The sequence below is a fragment of the Oryctolagus cuniculus genome, chromosome 14, assembly GCF_964237555.1.
Source record: "Oryctolagus cuniculus chromosome 14, mOryCun1.1, whole genome shotgun sequence".
Classification (NCBI taxonomy): domain Eukaryota; kingdom Metazoa; phylum Chordata; class Mammalia; order Lagomorpha; family Leporidae; genus Oryctolagus; species Oryctolagus cuniculus.
The window spans coordinates 13,754,779-13,780,056 of NC_091445.1; the positions used below are offsets into that span (position 1 = coordinate 13,754,779).

Here is a 25,278-nt window from a genome sequence, read left to right on the forward strand (position 1 = left end):
AAAAAAAGTCTTGGGAATTCCAAGTGCTGTGACATCACTGTGAAAATAACAGCTTCATCACAGGAGAGGAGACCATGCGCTTGCAGGTGTCCCATTGCCCTACGGAACAGCAGCTGCTAGTTCCCCTTCTCACCTTTCTGTGATCCTAAGTTTAGAATTTACTATACATGATTTTGGATTACCCTGGCAGAACCAAATAGAGATTTTAATTTTAAAATTTATTTTCATTTTATTTGAAAAACAGAAAACCAGAGAGGCAGAGGAGAGATCTTCCATCCCCTGGTTCCCTCCCAAAACTCCTGCAGTAGTCAGAGCTGGGCTAGGCTGAAGCCAGGTGCTCAGAACTCCATCCAAGTCTCCCATGTGAGCGGCAGTAACACAAGCACATGAGCCGTCAATGCTGCCTCCGGGATGCGTGTCAGCAGGAAGCTGGATCAGAAATGGAGGAGCCGGGACTCAAACCCAGCACTCTGGTATGGGGTGTGAGCATCCCAAGCAGTGACTTAACTGCTGAGCCAAATGCCTGCCGCTAAACATAAATTTCAAAAAGACTGTATGTCTTTCACATATTCAAACAACTAAACCAGAGCACTCACATTGAAGTCATTGCCGCGGGTGCTCAGAAGGGAATGCTTGCTCTTCTGACAAATGGCACAACACACCAGGTTAGAGCTCATGCTGACTGTGGATTAAGACCTCTGATAAGCTTGCTGCTGCCAAAACAATGATAATCAAACACTTGGGTATCAAAGGATGCAGAATAGGAATACATTTAAGTGTCGTGTATGATTTCTGCTCACAGGTAGCCTTCACAGTGCTTCGGCAATGTAATGAGGCCAATCCACATGGTAAAGGTTATCATAATAACTGTCCTTTGTTCAGAGTCTCCATCACACGCCAGGCAGAGTGCTAAGCACTTTAGCTCATTTATTTCTCCCAAAAAAATTTGAGGAAGAGAAAGCTGACATTTTACAAAGAAGGCTGCTGTGGCTCAGAGAGCTGGCTCTGCTCCCCATGGCCACGCCACTACCCATGGCGGTCCAGGATCCAGACCAGGCTGGTGTGCTTCCCAGTCCACATCTGTAAGCAACTCACACTCTGCTGTTTGTGAAATCATCGTGCTCTTCCTGTCCTCACTTCAGAATGTCCCATCCCTGGATAGAATGGGTTTTGGTATTTTTCCACCCAAACCAAACCCGATTAGAGTAGACTCTGTTCTTGATGAGAGCGGGCAGTGGAATCTTCAAGCAAGGGTTTCATTTGGAGAAGTTGATAACTCCTGACTCCTCTCCACCCATGAGTCACGAAAAACAGCTCTGGGGCTGGGAGAGATTTTATAATTTAAAAGTGCTGAAATCCTCCAGCATGGCACGAAATCATTCTCTCTCTTTTTTAAAGATTTATTTATTTGAAAGGGAGGTAGAAATCTTCCATCCACTCGTTCATTCCCCAAATGGCCACAGCAACCAGGGCTGTACCAACCAAACCCAGTAGCCAGGAACTCCATCTGGGTCTCCCACTTGGGTGACAGGGGCCTAAGCACTTAGGCCAAGCCCTGCAGCCTCCCCGAGTGTGTTATCACAGAGCTGGATCAGGAAGCCGGGCAGCTGAGTCTGGAACCCACGTTCCATCATATGGGACACTGGTGTTGCGGATGGCAGCTTAGCTCACTGCGCCACAACAAGGGCCCGGCATCACACTCTTGAATTGTCAGCATGTTGTAAAAATAGTTTAAATTTTGTAACACATGAAACTTTTAAGAAAGAAAAAGAAAGGAAGAACATACTAACATCCTATCATACAGGGAAGTTTTGGAAGACATGAGCTGGCCCAGCCCTGCAGTGGAGAAGTTGGACAACAACTGAGAAGAACTTCAGCCAAAAATATTTGCAGGGATCAAGTCGTGACTTTGTTTTTTGATTAGAAAAGATTCAGAGGGTTCAGACGGAGGCAGCCTTAGATGTGTTGTAAAGTGAACTTCTGGACTGTTTGGTTTTTTCTCATGCATTCAGGAGTATGCCCAGAAATTAACATGACTGCTGTTCCCATTTCATTTCATGGCCCTGAAATCCTGTTGTTGAAACTACAGGACTTGAAAATAACAGGAACATCCGGCTGACAAAAATAAATTCCTTATGATAAAATACTGTCTAACCGAAGCCAAGATTTTTTGGAGGGGAAAGGGCATCGTTGGGAACGAGGCTTGTGATGGATCGAACTTCAGCTTCCATGTAGTGCTCTTTCCTCGGACCTTTGCCATAGCGCTCACTGAAGGAAAGTTATTCCTTTGCAGGAATGTTCATGTCTTACAAATGTGTTTAGTATATGGCATGATTAAAAACTGCTGCGTGGGGCCAGTGCTGTGGTGTGGTGAGATAAGCTGCTGCCTGCTGCCCCGCCATCCAATATAGGTGCCAGTTTGATTCCTAGCTGCTCCACTTCTGATCCAGCTCCCTGCTAATGCACCTGAGAAGTCAGGCAGAAGATGGCCCAAGTGCTAGGGCCCCTGTACCCACATGGAAGACCTGGAAGAAGCTTCTGGCTTCAGCCTGACCCAGATCCAGCCATTACGGCCATTTGGGGAGTGAACCAGCAGATTGATCTCTCTTTTTCTCCTCTCTTTCTCTTTTTCTCTTTTTCTCTCTTTCTCTCTCTCTCTCTTTCTCTCTCTCTCTCTTTCTCTCTCTCTCTCTTTCTCTCTCTCTCTCTCTTTCTCTTTCCTGCATTCCTTGGGACTAGTGCTCTGCCTTTCATGTAAATAAAATCTTTAAAACTGCTTCATAGGAGAAATAAGTATGATCTAAGCTGCCCAAGACATGACTAGTGAATGCTATACTTAGAAATGTGCATGCTTAGTGTTTTATTTTGTGATTTCTTCAGGAGTCCACTAGTCCCTGGAATGCATATGCTAAGTAAAAGAAAACACTTGAGACACCTCCTGAAGAAGGGATTTTAGCTGATCAGCAGAACAGGGTCCCCAGCAACGTTTTTGGTTGCTTTTCTGCTGTGTCTGACTTATCTCTGAAGCTAGGGGCTGGTGCAAGACTCATGCATCCCTGCATCTTTGGTTCTTTACCCATCAAGCTAGAGGGTCAATGAGATGACCTCCAGTATCCCTTCTGCTTCTAAGATCTCAAGAAGAACTTTTTATCTTGTTCCTTGAAAGTGGGGGAGTGCTCTCATCCTGCTAGTGGGCAGCTCAGGGAGTCGGGACATGCCAGGCGTCTTGCTTTCTAACCGTTGGCATGGGGGTTCCTCCTGCAAGTGCTCCATGCAAATGCAGGGTCTGAGCAGCTAGAAACTCTCCCTCTCCTAGAAAATCTTCAGGTAATTGGCTCCTCCCCCTCGCTGCCTTCTGTCCTGTCTTTGGAGGCCTGGGAGAAGGCAGTGGAGCCAAAAGGGACAGAGTTTGGGAGGTAAGAACCATGAGCCTCAAGTCCTAGAGAAACTCGGGAGTAATAGCAGAGTCTGCTGCTGCTGGCACTTCGGGTCGGGCCCGCGGTGCTGGGATCGTGACCTCTGGGACACCTGCCTCTTTTTGAGTGACCCAGAATCACCTTGACTTTTTATATCGGAACCGGGTTCCTGCACTGGTCTTGCAGAAACACACATGAGTCCTACAGCAAGGGGAACGTTCTCCCCGCTCCCCTCCTGCAGAGGTGATGGGAGCATGGGCGGACGGACAGTCCTCCCTGCCTGACTGCTCACTGGGAAGGCTTTCAGGAGTGGAAGAGCTGGGTTGACACACCTCCTCCATGAAGTCCTCCCTCACAACCCCGATTATAAGATATTTTCTCACGTTGAATTTGTGCTTTTTAGCACCTTTCTCTGACACACAAAGGTGGCAGTAGGTGTTTCCACTTCCCTGTTTGATGTCCTCCTTTGCTTCGAATGCGGATTGAGTCCGGCACATACATAAGAGGAATCGGGCCTAGTTAGCCATCCACGGCAAGAGCAGTCATAATTGCCAGTCCCCCCAACCCCCACTTTTTGAGTACCTGCTTTATGGTGGGCTCTCATCCAAGACCTGACCTGCGCTGATTCCTGTGGTCCTCACTGCACTATGAGGTAGATGCTGTGTGATCCTTGTTTCACCTTTTGAAAAATGGACATAACGGAGAAGCTAGATACTGGCCTAAGTCCCAAAGTCAATGAGATGTACCCAGGATTGGTTCACATAGTCTGGCCCCTGAGCCTTCATGCTTAACAGGGTCGTGTGTATGTGTGTGTGTGTGTGTGTAAAATTGTTATCCTGATCTATAAAAGTCTACTTTCTTCATACCCTGTCCTTTCCCCCATGTTATTATCTCAAAACCAAGATCATTAAGTTTCTGAGACACTTTATATGTATATCATAAAGGAAATCACTGGGTGTCTATCCCTGTCTATGTAGTGTGTACTTAAGGACTGTCCAACTTTGGACTTTGAAAATGTTGCAGGCTGGTGCCGTGGCTCAATAGGCTAATCCTCCGCCTTGAGGCACTGGCACACCAGGTTCTAGAATCCGGGGCACCGGATTCTGTCCCAGTCTCCCACGTGGGTGGCAGGAACTCTGAAGTACTTGGACCAGGCCAGCTCTCTGCTGTGGCCCGGGAGTGCAGTGGAGGATGGCTCAAGTGCTTGGGCCCTGCATCCCCATGGGAGACCAGGAGAAGCACCTGGCTCCTGCCTTCGGATCGGCACAGTGCACCAGCTGCAGCGCGCCAGCTGTGGCAGCCATTGGAGGGTGAACCAATGGCAAAGGAAGACCTTTCTCTCTGTCTCTCTCTCTCTCACTGTCCACTCTGCCTGTCCAACAAAAAGAAAAGAAAAGAAAGAAAATGCTGCTTCTCTGTGTGACCCAAACCTCGAGATTTCAAAGCTTCAAGGACAAAGAAAGGTGTCCCTGCCCCCTTCGGGATGAGGAATTCCCCAGAAAGGGACTGAATTTTGGCTCATCTCTCCTATACCTCCAGTTTTACTTTCCCTTTCTGAAATTAATCCATCACATCTGTCTCGGGTTTCCCCAAGGTGATCTGATGCATAGATTCCTCCCATGTGGGCAGTGCATTATGTAATTGTGAATTATATAACAAATATAAATTATATAATGCCTGCTTACTAGTATAGTTGTTCCTGATCTGAGAGCCTTCAGGGAAGGAGTTGTGCCTTTACACTTAAGTTTTCGGCTAATTGCAGCATTGCAGGTTCCTAAAAATGATAAATAAATTCAGATTAACTGAAACTTCACAGACCAACCACCTAATTGGAGTGGAAGCATATTAAAAGTGTTTTGGGGATCTCAGAGCAAGAACATGTTTTTGATATGCTAACCGATTATTCAGCAAAGGCCAACATGCTTAAATATTTGTTTAAAGGATAATTCAGGATATGAGGATTGAAATGGGCCCTACAAAAAGAGCTCCACCAAAGAGCTGAGACCTGAAGCTGAGACACAGCCATATTATGGAGCATTTAGGATAATGACCTTCAGATGATTGACACTGTCTGGTTTCTCAATAGCTCAGTTACCCTGCTATTTCCAGAATTTTATAATTAAAATGTTACTAATGCTGCAAGGAAGCATGTAGTGTATTTTAAACAGTGTGACTAACTTCAGTGAACAATTTCTTCATGGTTTTACGTCATCGTCTAGGAACAGGAGTTGTTGCAATGTGCTGTAGATTTTTATATGACTGTAGGAGGCACAACACATGGAGGCACTCAGTGTTCACCCTGCAGAGGATGCCCTAGAAGACTTTTCTTGGAGCATCCACGACTTCCACATCAAGTTAGAGCAATCCATGGACCTAATTTTCAAGGCAATGTATTATGGACTCTGTTCTATAAAGTGTGATTGATCATTAAAAGCTGGATTTTCCTTCCATGAAATGGCTTTTTGCCCTTTTAAGAAATTTCCACTATTACAAGGAGGATTTTTTCCCACCCAAACATCCACATCAGTAGTAGAGCGATCCACAGTGACACTGCTTCCACGCAGACCTCCTCACTTCCTTTCTGTTATTTCTCACGGTCTAGAAATGAAGCATATGCAAGGATGTTGTAAGAGTATTTCAAAAGGAATCCTTCCAAGCCTACACACTTTCATTAGGAGAAGGAAATGACGTTTATACTAACTTGCTGGGTGGTCCCCAATTTCTTCTAAGCGATTACTAAATGATTTTATTTTCTTGAAATCCCAGATGCAAAACATAAAGAAGACAACTTGTTTCTCTCACGTTAACTTGAAATTGGGACTTGGCTGTGTGAGGAGGCCTTAGCCTCATTTGAAGCTTTCCCTGCCTGTTATGGTCAGCTGTGCAGGTGCACTGTCCGTGGCTGTAGCCGATGAAGTCAGATGAGTGGAGGGGTGATTGCAGAAAGATAAGAGTATTCATTGGACACAGTATGTTTTTGAACATTCATCTTGTTCTCTCTCGGTTACCTCTGTACGTCTTTCCTTCTAGATGCTATAAAGATATATAATGCTACTTCCCTCACATACATTACTTACTACCCCAATTAGCCAGAAGAAATTCTATGACCATCCATTAGAGACTTGGAGAGGAAAGGTGAAATGTGACGATAGGACACTTAGAAGGTTCCAGAACAAGGACATTTTCTAGTACTCAGAATTTTATGAGCAAACAGAGAACATGGTATCAGGCAAAAGAAAGTCACAAGGCAGCCTGACCTTATGCTGATGAAATTCTGAAGGGGCTTGATTCGTAGGAAACTGCCCAGAGCAGAGAGAGCACACCTTGTCCAGCAGCCTAACTTCACAGCATCACGTTCAGACAGCAGACTGTTCAGACTTGGATTTCTTTGAAAATGAGAAAAGAAAGCCATTTGAAGTGTCACGGTTCTCAGATTGTTTTTCATCAACTCTCTCTAACTTGTAATACTTCAAGTCTGTTATACATCTTTGGAATTGTCCGTAAACATATTTTACCTTTTAAATGAGATGGAGATGTGATCAACTCCTCCTTATTCACCAAGAGCTAATTTAAACAAGGTAAGGTGGTATTTTAATGTATATAATATATATTTGACTTTCTAAAAATTTTAGACAGCTTAATACTCAATGTATTAAAAGATCCCCTGGAACAGGCATTTGGCCTAATTATAGTTATGATGTTACTGAAGAGGCCCATATTGGAGTACCTGAGTTTAGTTCCTGGCTATGTCTCCCAACTCCAGCTTCCTGCTAATGCAGGCCCTGGGAAGCAATGGAAGTGGCTCAAGTAATTGAGTTCCTGCCAACCGGGTGGAAGACCTGGGTTGAGTTCCCAACTCCTGTCTCCGGCTCAACCCAGTGTGAGCTGTTGCAGACGTCTGGGGAATGAACCAGCAGGTGGGAGCTCTGTGTCTGCCTGTCTGCCTCTCAGTTTTCTTCGTCTGCTCTTTTTCAATTAGGTGAAACAATATTACTCTGATATGGCCATGTTTTCTTCCCTCAGTCTTCCCAAATAATATAAGCATGTAAGTAGACTTGAAGTATTTTAAAATGCCCTGATTCTTATTTTCTGGTCTTTATGCTGTAGGAATATGTTTACTGGCTCTCTGCCTCTTGCTCCTGTGTGAGATAAGCATTCAAAGCAGGACATAAGAGTGAGAATGAGAGCAGGGTTTATTTAGAGAGAGTGCACATTCAGATGTGGATACAGGCAGCCCCACGAAGTGAGATGCTAGCCATGGGCAGAATCTGCCTCTGTGAGGAAAGAGAGAACCCTGCAGTTTAGTGGACCCCTTTATTGGGTAGGCCTTGTTGGCCTAACTGAATATACAGTTTTGATGCAGTTTGGGTGGGGTTCTGTTCCATGAAGTCCCTGGGAAGGTTTTCCTGGCGTCTCCAGGCTTTCCTGGCTCAGCACTTGTCATGGTGTCATTGTCTTTGCTGGAAGAGACTCAGGTGCATCATGGGAAAGTGGGTGTGTTGGATTACCAAACAAGAGGGTGGAGTTAGGGTACCGGGATAGAGACAGAAGCTGCAGGAAATCCTCCAACTATGTTATTCCATACCCAAGTCCTTGCCTGCTCCATCTCATGTTGGCTTCTTTCTGAGGCGTGGAGTTAGCACTTACCACAGTGTGGAATGAGCTCTTGATGTCCTGCTGTGTTGTCTGAAGACCATCACTGTGTTCACGCCTTCATTCTCAACCTCTGGCTCAACCATGACCTTGACGCTTCAGTGTAAAAATCTACTAAAGTTACTTCAAGTCAAGGGGTGCAGGTTTTAGAACAATGCTGCAGGCATTCCCATAGATACAAAAGCAGGAAATGGATACAGAGGGATCGCTGAGGTCCTGGACTTACCATGTGGTAAACCACAGCCAACCTTCCATCTCTCTGGGACCAGAGACAGTGTCACCTCCCAGTTGCTGTGAGCATCTGAACCACCCTGTCCCTTCTGTTTCTCTTGTCCATTCATTGTGTGTCTACCTGAGTAGGGTCCTTTGATCCAACCTCTAACCTCAGCTCTAACCCACAACTCACCAGAAATATCCATACCATATTCTCAAGAGTAATAAGCAGACTGGCTTAGCTCCAGTTCTAGAGAAAGGCCCCCAAGTTGCATTCGGAGGCTAGCCAGAAGAAAGGTTTGTCTTTGTATCAGGTACAGCTCTTGAGCACATCATCCATGGCTGGGGAGTGTGGGGACAGAGGTATGTGGCACAGGATCACCCTTCCCAGACACCTTAGGCCAGGCAGGTAAGTACAGTGTTACATCTGTTGCACCCACACTCCCAGAAACTGTATTCCTTCTAGGGTTGTTTCCCTCCTGTCTATACCCACACACCCCAGTGCTCCCCAACTTTTCCTACCGGTGATCAGGTTATTTAAGCTATGGTGCCCTCTCCCCTGCTCTTCTTTCCTGCAGGGGAATGTTCAGAGAGCAGATTCCGGGCTTCCAAACAGCTCTGATCACGACCTGTCTAGCCCTTTTGCTTCCTGCAGTTTGTGTCTCTCACTGGTTCTTCAGGAAGCTGTGAAATCTCTGGGTGATTCTCTGTGGGGTTACATAGTCCCCTGGCTTCACTGTCAAAGGAATGTAAAGACTAATGACTTGTTAATTACATGAAACTATTGTAGTCCCAGAGGAGTGCTGGCAAAGTGCATCTCAAATTTTAATGTGCATTTGAAACACATGGGAGTCTTGGTAAAAGGCAAGTTCAGGAGCTGTGTGGTGGGGAGGGACTGCCTGAGGCTTTAAGGAGCTCCCAGGTGGTCCTGATGATGCATGGAAGAACAGCATGGGTAGAAGCATGGATCGGGCAGTGTTGTACATTTGTTGCAGACACAGACTGCTTGTTGGGAGTAGAAGGGAGTGCACGTTAGGTATCTTCCTATGCCCTTGACATCCTGCACCATACCCAAGATGTGACTGATAGTCAAATGTGCAGTGGATTTTGATTGAACTCAGTACAGATGAGATACAAGTTTCTATGCCTTTAAAACTTTTTACTTATAAAAGAGAACAAATTTCATGTATTTCATATATACAGTTTTAAAAACATAATGATATTCCCCACTCTACATTCCCTCCTTATTTTTCACCATGACATGCTTTTAATTTTTTTTGTAATCACAAGCTTAACCCTTGACTAAATAAAGAATTCAACAAGTAGTAAGCAGAAAAACCACTGTTGCTCAGGGGTATAGACAAGGGCTATATACAATAATTAAATCTCAAAATGTCAATTTCGCTCATAGGTATTACCTTTTTTGTACTCTGTATATTAGTTTTCACAACTCATGGAAAACATGATATTTGTCTTTTGGGAACTGGCTAATTTTATTAAGCATAATGGTTTCCAGTTGTATCCATTCTGTTGCAAAATATGGGATTTCATTCTTTTTTATGACTGAGTAGTAGTCCCTTGTGTATATATGCCACAAGTTCTTTATCCAGTCTCATTGGTTGATGGACATCTGGGTTGATTCCATATCAGCTATTGTGAGTTAAGTTGTTATAAACATGAAAGTATAGATAACTCTTTCATAATGCTGATTTCATTTCCTTTGGGTAAATTCCCAGAAGTAGAATGGCTCAGTCACATGGTAGATCTATTTTCATATATCAGGAATCTCCATACTGTCTTCCTAATGGTTGTACTAATTTACATTCCACCAACAGTGTTTTAGGGTACCTTACTCCCACATCCTCATCAGCATTTGTCATTTTTTTTTTTGGATGATAGTCATTATAACTGTGGTGAGGTGAAACCTCATTGTGGTTTTTATTTGCTTTTCCCTGATGGTTAATGCTCCTGAGCATCTTTTCATGTGTCTGTTGGCCATTTATATTGTATCCTTTGAATACTACCTGTTCATATCATTAGCCCATTTCTTACCTGCATTACTTTTTTTTTGTTGAGTTCCTTGAGCTCCTTGTATATTCTGGATCTTAATCCTTTAACAACTGTATAGTTTGCAAATATATTATCCCATTCTACCAGTTGTCTCTTTACTTTGTTGAGTGCTTCCTTTGCTGTGCAGAAGCTTCTTAGCTTGTTGTACTCTCATTTGTCTATTTTTGCCTTTACTGCCTGTGCTGCTGGAGTCTTATCCAAGAAGTCTTTGCCTATGCCAATGTCTTGAAGTGTTTCACTATGTTTTCCTCTAGCAATTTGCTGGTTACAGGTCTTAGATTTATATCCCTGATCCATTGTGACTTGATTTTTGTGTAGGTTGTAAAGTAGAGGTTTTGTTTCATATTTGTGCATACAGAGATCCAATTTTCCTAATATCATTTGTTGAAAAGACTGTCCTTTCTCAAGGGACTGATTTTAGCCAGAGATTAGCTGATTTTGTCAGAGATTAGCTGGTTGTAGATGTGGGGATTAATTTCTGGGGCCTCTGGTCTGTTTCAATGGTCAACATAACTATTCTTTCTCCAGTACCAAGCAATTTTCATTATAAATGCCGATGTCTCTTGAAATCACGTATTATGATGCTTCCAGCTTTATTTCTATTGTTTAGGATTGCTTTAGCTATTCGCAGTCTCTTGCGATTCCATACGAATTTTAGGGTTATTTTCTCCAAGTCTGAAAATGTGTGTCTATTTTGTTTTTAAGCAAGTGTCTTGCAAAGTGGTTTGTAAAAAAAATTTGTTAAATCAGTAAAGATTTCTTAAAGGTCTGATTGTGTAAAACTGTAGGAGAAATACAAAGCAGATGTTCCAGTTCTTGCCCACAAGGAGAACACAGGCATCCTTACCAGTAACTCGTCCTGAAATTGTGGAAATAATTGCAGAATTAGAGAGTTTGCAGAGGAAACAAATGAGCATGTTTATGTTAATAACAATTTGACCTTTTCTAATTTAAGTGTAATGTTCCTAATATTTGCATTAAAGCTAATATATCATTGTTAGGTTCCTGTATGATGATGCATTTAAGGATCGATTTTCATGCCCTACACACAGTAAGTGATTGCTTATACAATAGCAATAGTAATATTTAAAATAGTCTTAATTATCCAGCTAATTCAGTTTAAGAAAATACTTTGTTCCTTCCTCTTTTCTTATACTATTTACATATTTTCATAATTTCCCATTTCATAATTAGGGCTTACCTACCATTTAATTCTAATATTACTCTTGTTTAAAGGAAAATATTTTAGAAATTAGTTGGTTGCCTTGGTCTGAAAACTGCTGTGTGTTTTACAACAAAAAGATAGAAAGAGGAATAGATTTTCCTGTCTTGAAGTTGATTAAACCCAAACTCTTATTTCCCCATGTTTTGCAATCTTTGTAAATTTATTCCTTTAAAAAAGAAGTAGCATACTAAAAGATTTTCTGTGAACCTGTCCAGCTGTTTGGATAGGCAAGCAAAAAAAGAAAATACTTCAAAAAGTTACTGGAAAGTATATATTATGAAAAAACAATGCATGGGTTTCAAAATTTTTTGTACCAAAATAAACTTAGCTTTTGATGCCATTTTTCCACAGAGCTTTGGAAGTGTCCTCATACATGCTGTGTATGCATACATACTTAGATTCACAAGTAAATAAAATGTATTCAATAAGATTATAGGCTTTGGAAAGAGTGTGAATTGGATCACTTAGAAAAGGAAGACAGAAATCATAAATATTGGCTTTGATGACATTTGTATAGGCTGAGTATCTACACAGTAAATAGCATCTGAGTTCTTTAACTCAAAGCCAATGAACGTATACTTTGTGTCCCACACGTAGTGGAAACCAGTAGCAATAAGTGATTACCATTTTGTTTCAATTTGTAAGATTTAGGCAGAGTGAAAGAGAGAGAGAGAAAGAAATCTTCCATTTGCTGCTTCAGTTCCCAAGTGCCCACAACAGTTAGGGTTGGCCCAGGCGGAAGCCAGCAGCCTTGGACCACAATACTTGAGCCATCATCCACTGCCTCCCAACACCCATTAGCAGTATGTGGGACTCAAACTGGCACTCTGATATGGGATGTGGGTGTCCTGGGTGGCAACTTAACCTACAGAGCCATAATAGCAGCCCCAGTAATGTATGATTCTGGATAGATCATGCATTAAGTAAATTTATGTAATAAAACTGACATAACCTGGATCAAGTAGGACATCACTATGAGTTTCCATGTGGAGAAGGAAAAGTTCAGTGAAGCAAGAAATGTGGCTTTAGACACACTAGGAGGCCAGCCCTGTGGCATAGAGGGTCAGGCTGCTGCTTGCAATGCTGGCATCCCATATGGGTGCCAGTTAGAGTCCTGGCTGCTCCACTTCCAATCCAGCTCCCTTCTCATGCTCCTGGGAAAACAGCAGAGGATGGCCCAACTGCTTGGACCCCTCCAACCAGGTGGGGGGACCCAGAGGAAGCTCCTGGCTGGCCATTGTGGCCATTTGGGGAGTGAACCAGAGGATGGAAGATTCTCTTCCTCTGCCTGTCTGTCTGTCTCTCTCTCTTTCTCTACCTCTGCCTTTCAAATAAATAATCAATAAACCAAAAAAAAAAATTAGGAAGACCTCCCTGGTAGATGTTGGCACATAGTTCTATCATGGCTGTCTAACTGAGAAGGACTTACAAGGGCAGCCTTGGAAACAAACATTTATTCCTCTTTCATTCCCTACGTCCTTTTTCATTACCTATGTAGCCCAGATGTAACCCAGATGTCAGCTGCCTGGATTTCTTCAAGTCTTCCAGGTTGTCAGGATCAACTTGTTCCTTAGAATATAATTTAAATGGACTCTAATCACAATGTCACGTACAGGGAGTTCCCATCATTCACCCCAGTACCTCCTGTGGCTGGAACTGGAGTTCAAGTGTCGGCTGGATGCCCGTTGCTTGGCTCCTTTTGGAGCTGATTTCATACAGGATTCAAGAAACTGAAATACCCCATGCCACCCATATAAATATTTTTTAAATCGAGTTGGTGTGAGTGAAAACATTTCAGTATATAGTGCTGCTGTCACTGGGAGGTAATAGTCTTACAAAGTCAGAATGTGACGGAAGGCACAGTCCACAGGTAGACTTGGAAGAGGAAAAACTAAAGGTGGTGAACCAGCATCTGTTTGTTTCATGTGGGCTGCAAAAATAGAGGCAAAAACAGAGTCCTCCCAAGATTTTGAAACAAATTGGTATTGTCTATGTGTTACGGTAAGTAGGAAAATTCACCTGTGAATGTTAAACAGGGAACAGCAAAAGTTACTCACTTGATTGCAAGAACCCAAAAGGGTATTCAACACCCATTGAGAGAAGGATAACCAGAGTATGTTGATGCTTGGTGAGCTGGTAATTATAAAGAACATGATTTCCTTTTTCAAGAAATCAAGGCTGGTGCCACGGCTCACTAGGCTAATCCTCCGCCTGCGGCACCGGCACCCCAAGTTCTAGTCCCAGTCGGGGCGCTGGATTCTGTCCTGGTTGCTCCTCTTCCAGTCCAGCTCTCTGCTGTGGCCCGGGGGTGCAGTGGAGGGTGGCCCAGGTTCTTGGGCCCTGCACCCGCATAGGAGACCAGGAGGAAGCACCTGGTTCCTGGCTTTGCATCGGCACAGTACACCGGCTGCAGCATGCCAGCCGTAGTGGCCATTTGGGGGGTGAACCAACGGAAAGGAAGACCTTTCTCTCTCTCTCTCTCTCTCTCTCTCTCTCTCTCTCTCTCTCTCTCTCTCTAACTCTGCCTGTGAAGAAAAAAAAGAAATCAAGTCCGCATGGCCTTTATCTCCTTTTTCTGACATCTGCTAGCAGGTTCATCAACTGCTCCTCAGCCCTGCTGTGTGCATAGCATTCGGTCTGCTCATTTCTTACATTCAGTTTTTCCAAGGATTTGTTCCCAGTCTTCTTCAGAAACTATTCTAAAATGATACTCACAGTTTCCAGATGCTCCACATGAGGTTTTTGGGATCTGGTCTTCAAACTACCTGAATGTAGCTCTTATTTGGTGGGAAATTATAATTAATGAGGCTTTTTAATTTCGTTCAAAGGTAGGCTGTAGTTCATTTATCTGAAGTGCTTTTAAATATCTATGGGAAGTTTTATGATACACCAGCAGACGTCCCATTTAGATAATATCACCCAGAAAATTAGAATAATACCTACTGTTATAAAGGAAAAGCTAAAGGAGATTTTTTTTAAAAAAATGTTATGTATTTGAGAGAGAATTCCACTCACTGGTTTAATCCCCAGATGGCTACAACAGGTAGGACTGGGCTGGGACCAAAGCCAGAAGCCAGAAATTCAGTCCAAGTCTAGCACATAAGTGGCAGGAACCCAGTACTTCACGCATCACCACTGCTCCCCAAGGTGTGCACTGGCAGGAGTTGGGAGCCAGAGGCAGAAGTCAAACCCAGGCACTCTGCTGTGGGATGCAGGCTCCTTAACTGCTAGGCTAAACACCAGCTCTTAGAGCTAGAATTTAAGACCAAGAGTTAAGCATCCCGGGTATAACCTGGGATGTGGAGTGACAGGCCCTATTCCACCCACCTTCGTGGTCTGAATCATGTGTCGTGAGCAGGAGGCCCTGTCTGGTTCCTGCTCTGCTGGGTCCCCCTTAGAGCCCTGTGGCCTTTGCCAAGGTTAGTGTTTCACGGGTGTGGTCACAGTCCCTGTCCCTCACCGGCAGTACACAAGGTGGGTCGTTTATGTTGGAAGGAGAGATTGGGATGGAGTCACAGCAGTGGGTAAGGAAGAGGGCCCCTCAGTAAGTCCCGCCAAGCCCTGGGTGCAGAGGACAGCAGGAGAGGCAGCCAAGGGGATCGGGCATCTTGCAAACCAAACCCTCTCCTCAGTGATCTGGCCCCATGGTGGCCACGCACAGGCCTCCCAAAGGCCCGGTACCTGGGAGGTGTCGTGACTTGCTGAGCTCTGCAGACAGGAGTAAAAAGGACTGCTTCAGGATCGGGTCATTTCCCTGCCCTTTGTCTGAAAGGGTGAGTCAACGTGGCCAAGTCATCAAGGCTGAAGGAGAATGGCCAGGGAGATGTACTGAGGGCAAGCAGCCACACCTCTGAGAATTCCCTTCTCTCCATGTTACCCCCCGAGGACTTGCCTGGGGTGTCTAACCTCCCAGAGAGCCGCTTTGCCTGTGTCCTTCGTTAGCCAGGAGGGGCGCCTTGATCTAGGGCCAGCTCTCAGAGCTTGCCCTCTGAGGTGGAAGAACCTTACAGGAAAGTTCTGTGCAGAGGTACATTCTCTCTATTGGGTGCCACAGGACGGTGTGATGCCAGAGGGTCACATCCACCCCAGGGCACTCTGCCAAGGCTTGCTACTCCCAGAACCACTCGCAGGAGGGTCAGTAATTGTCCCTAACTTACATCTCCTGTTTGGGTTGTGATAGCGTTTTTCAAGGTGAAGATAAAGCTATTAAACCGAGTGTGTGTTCTTTCCTGATTACTTGTCTCTCAACCCCCGTGGGCTGCTCTGTGTCAGTGGATCCATAATGCAGATGACCACCATAAGTGATCATTTGAAGCCAGTGGTCTAAGACTGAGTCACCACCACGACACTGTTTTGGTGCAGGGGTATATGGACTACCTCGTCTGTGAATGTTTGCCTGTCTTAGTTAATCCTGCAAGTAGCAGGTGTGACTGCTTACAAATGACTGGACAGGGAAAGACCCAGGCTCCGTGCCATCCAAATTAAATTCAGAAAGCCAGGAAATTCATCATTCTGACACCCCTTTGCAGATGGAGAATGTACTTTGAAATGGCTCTTGAAATGTGTCTTGTTTACAGGAGGAATACGTTAGCAGGCCGTGTTAATTAGAAATGGTATCAGGGTGAGGACTTAAATGACAAATGTAAAACGGAGATACTGTGGTCCTGAACTGAAAGTGTGAATGTTTCCCCTGTTTACCTATATTTTGGATTTTGAGGTTTCCTTTCAAACAGGTTATGTGATTGCTTATCTTCAATTTTATGCAAAGTCCAGTATTTATGGCTATATTATAGTATAGGTTTATGGATATTTATTAAATGGGGACATTGGGGGAAATATTTGAAAAGAAACAATCCTTACTATGAGGATTTCTTGTAATATATGACAACTCTTCAAAAAGTTCTGGAAAATGGAATAAAAAGATAAATATATTTTGGCACAAAAATTTGAAATCAACTCTTTTCATAATATGAATGTTCATGAACTTTTTGAAAAATCTTTGTATACATGCATTTTAACATTTTTGCATGAAAATAAACATCTTAATTTTCCATGAACTTTTTGAATGTCTCTCATACTGGTCTTAAAACTTTCAGGTCGTACAGGCTTTGTATGGATAGAGCCCCTCAGAATGCTGGTTTTCATGGGGACACAGCTGATTAAGCTGCTGCATGGGGGTGCCTACATCCCACGTAAGAGCTCTGGTTTCCAGTCCAGCTCCTGCTTTGGCCTGGCCCAACCCCAGCTGTTGCAGCCATCTTGGGGAGAGGATCGTGGATGGAAGAGCTCTGTCTCTCCCCACCTCTGTGTCATCTGCCTTGCACGTGTAGGAGCAGCATCAGAGGCCAACAGAGGTCCACGCAGACCTGCCCAGCCTTTGACAAGATGCATGACCTGCCCTCACCCTGTTGGCAACTGCTGCTTCTGAATTTAGGGAGGACAGAAAGGAGTCTTGGACACCCCCAACCTTGCAGTGCAACAAGAAATTTGCAGCACAAACTGAACATGATTAGATCAATGATTCCCAAAATGTATTCCATGGAATGGAAGTTGTATAGCATGACCGCGTGTGTGTGTGTGTGTGTACATACATGTGCTCCCACATGTATGTATGAAAAAGTACCACAGTACCCCACATGTATATGAAAAAGGAAAGGGGTCCAATTACCATTTAACACTAGAAATGGTGAGTTAAACAGAAGTTACTAAGTGCTTTATGTGAAGAATTGCAATTGATCTTAGCTAACTTTTGCAAAGGATACTATTAGAATGTTTATTTTGAAGCTAAGGGAAATTGTGAAGAAGTTAAGCAATGGAAGTCATACTGTAACATGTCATCCTGGGATTCAATGCCAGTTTGAGTCTAGAGTCCTGATATATTGACCCCATGACTTTCTTTAGCCTTTTAAAATGATATATGTATGTACACTGAATCTCCTATAGATGGCCATGGTATGCATTTCTCACATTTATTTGTACTGAACCTATATAGAATTTTTCTGAGCTTCCCCAAAAATGAATGTTCTAAGGAACCCACATTGTGAAGCATGGGGCTGTATTTAATCACATAGCTTCCAATCAAACGCAGCTTCAATTGGGCAAACCAAAAATTGGCTTTTGCTAATATCCAGACACAAGGAGCTACTCTGCAGTGGTGCTGTGGTAACTGAATTCTGGTGTGTCCATACTGAAGTCGTCTGATTTAGCACTCTCCTCTCTTTTCAGATGTTTCATCCCCAACATCTACGCGGCTCTGTTCACCGCAGCTCTTGTTCCGTCGATGTGCCTTGTGGTGGTTTTCGTGGTATTCATCCATGCCTACCAGGTGACGCCCCAGTGGAAGGCATACGACGATGTCTTCAGAGGAAGAACAAACGCTGCAGGTTTGCACTTGGGACATTGGGGACTTGTCAATGGTGAGAAAATGTTTAAAAAAAAAAAAAAAAAAAAAACAAAGAGTGAACTTAATTAAGCTCTGCTCTCTGCTCTGAAGCCCAAAATCAAACTACAGCTCTCCAGCTTCTCCTACTTCTTGGGACTTCCTGACACCTTTCTTCAGGGCTCTGTAGGTTCTATTGCTGGCTCCAGTTTTTTCCTTACTATACTAATTTCCAAGTAAATGAGTCACAACCTTGGGGAGCTGCTTCCCAAGCTTTCTTTAACTCAAGCAGTAACAACCTGCATTCGACCTGTGAAATCGATTTGTCTCTCTGCTTCACAGTCGAACAAATCCTTGCCACACTCGTGAGTACTATATGTTGCATGGGGCTCTCTGACCGTGCTGACAGATGTCTAAAAACATCTGTAATCGGGCGGCCTCAGAAGTGGCTGCATATGTCTGGTTATTGAAGAACGTAAGTCTTTCCAGCTCAAATTGGCTTCTACCACAGCTCATTTTTTCCCTTTGAATCATACTTAGCACAGGTTTTTATGAGCTGATTCTTTTTTGGTTGTTGTTCAATTAGAGTCTCTTGAGAATTTTCTTAACTAGGAGCAGCAACTACACACCTCCCTACAGAAAACTCTTTAAGTGTTGTGACTGGTTGGTTAGAGGGAATCTTAGCAGTTGCATGTAAGCAGATCTCTCATGAACCAATAGAGAGAAGGTTTCTGTTTTCTAAGCTTTTCTAAATCCAAAGTCAAGTGAATGGCAGTCTTGGACAAACTCTGCACATTTTAACTGTTTCTCAGAAGTCAAGCAGAAAACCATAGGAGGCAAAAATGGAATTGAAAGATAATGATTTAAAATACAAACGTGGTTTCTCAACATAAGCTCCATTGAGTTCAACACACTTTTATAAGCATGGTACCAGCCATTTACTCTGTTCCTAAAGACATGAAGCTCCTAGGCATTTAACCATTTTTTTAAGAGGAGAATTGGAACACTTTAAAGAAGTTTTGAGATTATGAGACAGAAGTTTTAAGTCAGAGTGAGCTAAGTCAGGACTGTTGGGGGATGCCTAAGGATTTCCCACCAAAGCTCTCCCAGCATTGCCCTTCCCTGAGGAATGAGCAGGAGCATTGCTGTAGTGGAAAGGGACCCTCTAGTGAAACTTTCTTGGGTGCTTTTCCACTAAAACTTTTGTCAACTTTCTTAAAACACTGCCAAAGAGCAGATGTTATCATCTTTGGTTCTCCAAATGGTCAACAAGCAGAATGCTTTGGGCATCCTAAAACTCTGTCGCCACGACCTTTCCTGTGGACCAATCCGCTCTTGCTGTGACTGTGCCACTTCCTCCTATTGGTAGCCACTGTGTTGATTGTGCTTTGTCTCCAAGTTCTAACTCGGAAAGCATGTTCCGTCTTTCACTGCAGTTCTTCAGGGAAATGCTTCAGGTCTGGATCCCACTTGTTTCAAGTGTACACTGAAAGCTCTGCTTTTGTCTGCAGCCGACCTGGGTGTAATTGTCTTGGCCTCCATCAAGCAGAAAGTTTGCTCCACTTTGATTGTTCAGCCAGGATTGTGTTAGCTGAACCAGTTGAGATGTCTATGATATGGCTATTGTTTTGCTGTTAACCATTGGCTCTCTTAAGTTAGGGCATGAGCAATATTTGTTTTTGTTTTTTTTTTTCTTGCAAATGACGTAGATGGTCTGCCATGGTGGACTTCCTCTTCAGTATCTTCTCATCCTTCCTTGTAATGAATTATCTGCTTGCAAACTGCTGATTTCTTTGGAGTGCTGCCCCTGTGGGTTTTTGTAAAGCGTCAGTGATTTCACCTGTTTTCCACCTGAGATTTACTATAAATTCAATGTTTATTGTTACTTCAGTTTTACCAGAATTCATGTTCTTTTTAAGGCCATTTTTAAGCTCATGTCTTATCCTTCTTCATGCCTCAAACCAGCTCCTGTTTGTATATGTTACAACAGATTAGTGCAAGTTCATTTGGGTGCAAAATTTTTGAAAGCCAGCCATATTTTTTCCAGAACATGTGTTTCCCTGAGCTTTCTGAAGACTGCACATATAGAAAGTCCCTATAAGAGTCTCTAATGTATGACTAGGGACTTAATATGCATTTCCATTTATAGGATATCACTCTAACGTAACTGAGGCAGGGAAGAATTTCATTATAATATGAAGAGAAGCTATTCTTTTTTGTATTGATTTGTAGGCTAGTTTGTAGGATAGAATTATCCATCTTTTTTCAATTCTCTCATTACTGGGCCATCTCTGTGTAGGCAGAATACTACACTAGGTTATGATTAATTTTAATTTAATGCTTACATAATATAGAAATCCTCCTTTTTCATGGAACATAGAATGTATATAGAAACTATGCTTTTATTAAACTTGGGACTCATTTTGTTAAAATGCATATTCTGCTTTGTAGAGAAAGGTTTCTTTCTTTAAATGAAAAGATTTGTTTAGGTTTATGTATAAAACAGAACAAACCAATGTTTTCCTATTTTCAGTGGTGATAACATAAGTACCCAACATAGTAGGTTAATCCTTTGAAGGCCTAAATGGCCCCTTATGCCTTGAATGTGATCTGTCATTGATCAAGTTGACAAAACAGTACCACAGTAATCTGGAAAACATGGCCCTCAAGCACTGGCCAGGGTGCTAAAACTTCCAGCATGGTTGTGCCTCAGCTCGGGAACCCTCTGTTGCAGTGAGATATTAGTGGAAGCCTGACTGTTGTGTAGCTTTTCAAATAAAGAATATTTATATTTCTTATTCCCCTATTCCCACAACAACTCAGGTAATAGTCATTATTCCATACAGACTCTTGCAGCATCTGCTTCCTTGGTCTCTGTGGTTCTAGTCTTTTTCTTCTCCATTGCATTAGTGGATTCTTCCGTATTTAGCATTTATACCGTTCAAGGTCTCTCACATTGCCCAAAAGAAAAGTCCAGTCTCTTTGGACTTCCAGAATCCCCACAGCTGAGCCCTGGCTGGCTTTTCATTTTCATGTTATTATTTATCTTGCATTCTTACTGTGTGATTCTAATTACTTTTCGTAAAATCGCCTGATCTTCATTCACATAAGGAAACCTCTACTTCAGCTCCTCATCCTTAGTTGATAAAACCCGTGTGTTCACTAAGTGGGAATGTGTAGATGAGTGAGGAAGTAGAAGGGTCTCATCAGCTTCCCAAAGCTGGCCAACATAACCCAAAATCTAAGCTACATTATCCTATTCGACAGACACAAGTTAATTCCTCGGGTTTCCCTTTCACTCTTCTTCAAAAACTCCAGAACTGCCCTATTTCTTGTGTGAAGCCTTCGGAATCACCTCTTTACAGAGCCACACTGAATAAGCATTACTGACCCCCCAACCCCTGCCTGTAAAGCACTTTTCCTCCTGTCGTTGTAATACTTGTCTGAGAATGGGTTGGTGACTTTTTTTTGTGTGTGGTGGTTGATTTCCTTAATACAGTATTGGTTCCTCCAGAGAAAGGATTACCTGGGAACCCACAGAGAAGGCAGAGAACGCATCTCAGTCAGTACCTGGACCAAGCTCTTTAGGGTTCACAGACTGTGTCTACCACATCCACACAGCACCGTGCAGACAGAAGGCCCTCAGCATCAAAGTCGTTCTCTTTCGGACTGAGAGCAACAGCACAGGGTACCTGAGTGCTGCAATGATAAAAGCGTTTTGAAACAAAAGGTAGCTAGAGAAAGAGAAAGGGGGGAGGAGAAAATGCAGAGGCACAGATGCTTTATACTCAAAATCAATTGCAGTATTAAAAGATCTAAGCCAGACAGAAAACCAGCAAAGACAGACATGAAAGCCAGCAATCAGTGACAGGAATTTAAGCCAGAACATAGAATGACCCGTAAATGACTTAGACCGAGTGTGTTGGGATCGGGAACGGCTGCCTTACAGGACTCTCTCCAGTCTGTTTTCCCTTTCATCTCCTTTAACAGCTTCATGCAGGTGTAGTTTATTTTTTAAAGATTTATTTTTATTTATTTGAAAGGCAGAGTTACAGAGAGAGGTAGAGCCAGAGACAGAGAGAGAGGTCTTCCATTCTGCTGGTTCGCTCCCCAAATGACCGTGACAGCCAGAACTGAGCTGATCAGAAGCCAGGAGCCCTTTCAAGGTCTCCCGTGTGGGTGCAGGGGCCCAAGCACTTGGGCCATCTTCTACTGCTTTCCCAGGAAAAGCAGAGAGCTGCATCAAAGAGGAGTAGCCGGGACTCAAACCGGTCCCCATATGGGATGCCAGCACAGCAGGCGGCAGCTTTACTCGCTATGCCACAGCGCCAGCCCCCAGATGTAACTTATATACCATAAAGTCTGTCTGTTTAAATGGTACAATTCAATGGATTTTAGTACATTCATATAGTTGTGTAACTATCCCTATAATCATCCCCAAAGTAACCTCATACCCAGTGGCAGTCATTCCCCCTCCTTCACTCCTCAGAGCCCTAGGCAACCATGAATCAACTCTCTGTATCTATAGATTGTTCCCTTCTGCACATTTCATATAATAGGATCATAAACTTCTGGTCTGCAGTGACTGGCTTCTTTCACTGTGTGCACGTAATCACAGTTCATCTATGTTATATGACGATCAAGTTCATTTTCCCACCAAGTAATAGTCCCCTGTGTGGATGCACTATGCTTCATCCATCCATTGATCGCTGGATGGAAATTTAGGTTGTTTTCAAATTTGGGCTGTAATGCATAATGCTGCCAGCGGCATTCACGTACAAGGTTTGGTAATGAACAGGTTTTCCTTTCTGTTGGTTGTATACCTAGGAGTGGAGTTGCAGGCTGTGTGGTGATCCTATGCTTAGATTTTTGAGGAATAGCCAAAGTGTTTTCCAAAGTTGCTACAGTTTCTTGGACTTTTTAAGAACCAGCCACACTTATTTGATAACGTGTTACCTGTGACTGCTTTCACAACAGAGAGTTGAGTACCTGTGGTTCTGATACTGTGTAGCCTGCAAAGCCCAAGATTTCCAGCTTTTAGGAGCTCTACAGAAAAACTTTGACAACTGACCCCTGATGTGAAAGATGATGTATCCATGGGAAACACTTCAACATAAAAAGCAAAAACAAAATACAGACTCATCAATATGAATGTGAAATAATTTCAGAAAAGATACTTAGCGATTTTTCAAAATATTTTAATGTCTGAGATAAACTCTGGGTGAGACAGAGATGAAGGAATTAGACTCTGAATGTAGAATCAGAAATTCACAAAGGAAACGTACAAAGCGGAGGAAGGATCTAACACTGGCATTCTGTATGAGCACCTGTTTAAGTCCCAGCTGCTCTGCTTCCCATCCAACTCCCTGCTAATGCACCTGGGAGGGCAGTGAAAGACGGCCCAAGTATCTGGACCCCCGCCGCCTCTGTGGGAGATCCATATGGAGTTCTGGATTCCTGGCTTTGACCTGGCCAGCCCCAGCTGTTGTGGCCATTTGGGGAGTGAACCAGCAGATGGAAGATCTCTTTCTCACTCCCTCCTTCTCTCTATAATTCTGCCTTTTAAATAAATAAATAAATAAATAAGTCTTTAAAAAAATAAAAAAGAGGAAACATGAAAACAACCCTACAAGGTACAGAAATAGATTGATTGCCAGAAAAGAGAATCGAGTAAAGGCATTTTTTTAAAGAGGAAATAGTTGAGTACTTCCTGAAATTACAAAAATATTAATGCAGCTACACATGAAATAAATATTTACACTTTTAAAAACAGGGGTTTGCTGAAAAATTTAGTATATCAACAAAATATTAAATACATTTTGAAAGTTCCCACGTCTGTATTTTTTGAGAAACTTAATAGTTACTTTTCTTTGCTACTTTTTTTTATATTTATTTGTTTGAGACAGACAACAGAAATAGAGCTCCCCAAATGCCCACAATAGCCCTCACAGGCCAGGAATTCAATCCAGGTCTCCTACGTGGGTGGCAGGAACCCAACCACTTGAGCCTTTACCACCAACTCCGAGGGTCTGCATTATCAGGAAACTGGAGTCAGGAGCCAGAGCCAGACACTCCAGTATGGGGCACAGGTAAATCAACTGCTAGCCAGCCCCCCGCCTCTCTTCTCTTCCAATATTCCATGTCTTTAATACAAGTGGCACAAGCCCCACTCAGGTCCATGGTACAAACAGATGCACCTAAGTTCTCTGAAAACCCAACCTTGAAAGGCAATACACAGATGGGTACCCAGCCTCTTCCCTTTCCTGAGACACCCATCCTTTCCACCCCACTCCACGTACACTGAGCACACGAGGAGGAGTGTAGTTCTCGTTAGTCTAAAGCTTACTTGGCTTTATTCTCCATTGTTCCATGCATTCAAAAGAAGCTCTTTCTCCAAAGGGACATTTGATGGTTTTCACTTTAATTATATTTTTCCTGCATCTGTTAACTGGATAAACATTTTTTAGAATACATAGTATTAAGTAGTATTGTGAGAAATATGTTCCCAAGTAACAAATTAAATCGAGTATAAAATAGATCCCTTTTTCTTACAAAAATTCAAATCTCTAGTTATACATTATGACAAATTTTAGTCAAACATTGTCAATGGTTTTTGTTTGAAACATTTTTAGCAATGAATATGATACTTAAAGTTCAATTTATAGTCTCTTTATAGCCATGCCAGTTTTAAAAAAATAATCAGAATGATTATCTCTTTGCCTTGGAGTATTAGGCTTGGTGAACAGATGCAATTAGTTATCACATGCTCCAGACATACTTGGGTGATGGACAAGCTCACATCAATCATTTTATTAGTCCAGAATCTTCTATAAGTTCTATAGAACTGTTCTCCAAACCAATCACTCCCTTTGCGGATTAAATACACCTGACAGGATCATCATTGTGGTGTAGTGGGTAAAGCCAGCATGTGCAACACCATCATTCCCTATGAGTGCTGGTTCATGTCCTGGCTGCTCTATTTCTGATCCAGCTCCCTGCTACTGGCCTGGAAAAAGTAGTCGAGGGTGGCCCAAGTGGTTGGGCCCCTGCCACCCATGTGGGAGACCTGGATAAAGCTCCCACCGCCTAGCTTTGATCTGGCCCATGCCTGGCCATTACAGCCATCTGAGGAATGAACCAACAGATGGAAGATCTCTCTGTGTCTCTGTCTCTCCCTCCCTCTATTAACTCTTTCAAATAAATAAATCTCAAAAAAAAAAAAAAAAAAGAAAACCGGCAACAGGAGCAACTTTACAACAACATTTGTTGGTCATAATCTAGCTAACAATCAGTCAATCCCTTGGCTTTTTGCTTCTGACATC

The 25,278-nt window shown here is 43.0% G+C and overlaps 1 protein-coding gene across 1 annotated transcript in view; it reads left to right on the forward strand.

Annotated features, from left to right (window-relative positions):
- The window catches only part of ADGRV1 (adhesion G protein-coupled receptor V1), a 597,653-nt gene that overhangs the window by 479,978 nt on the left and 92,397 nt on the right, over positions 1 to 25,278 (forward strand). The window contains exon 86 of the mRNA XM_070056453.1: positions 17,803 to 17,960. Within this exon, the coding sequence (XP_069912554.1) occupies positions 17,803 to 17,960 (158 nt within the window). The remainder of the gene's footprint in view (positions 1 to 17,802; positions 17,961 to 25,278) is intronic.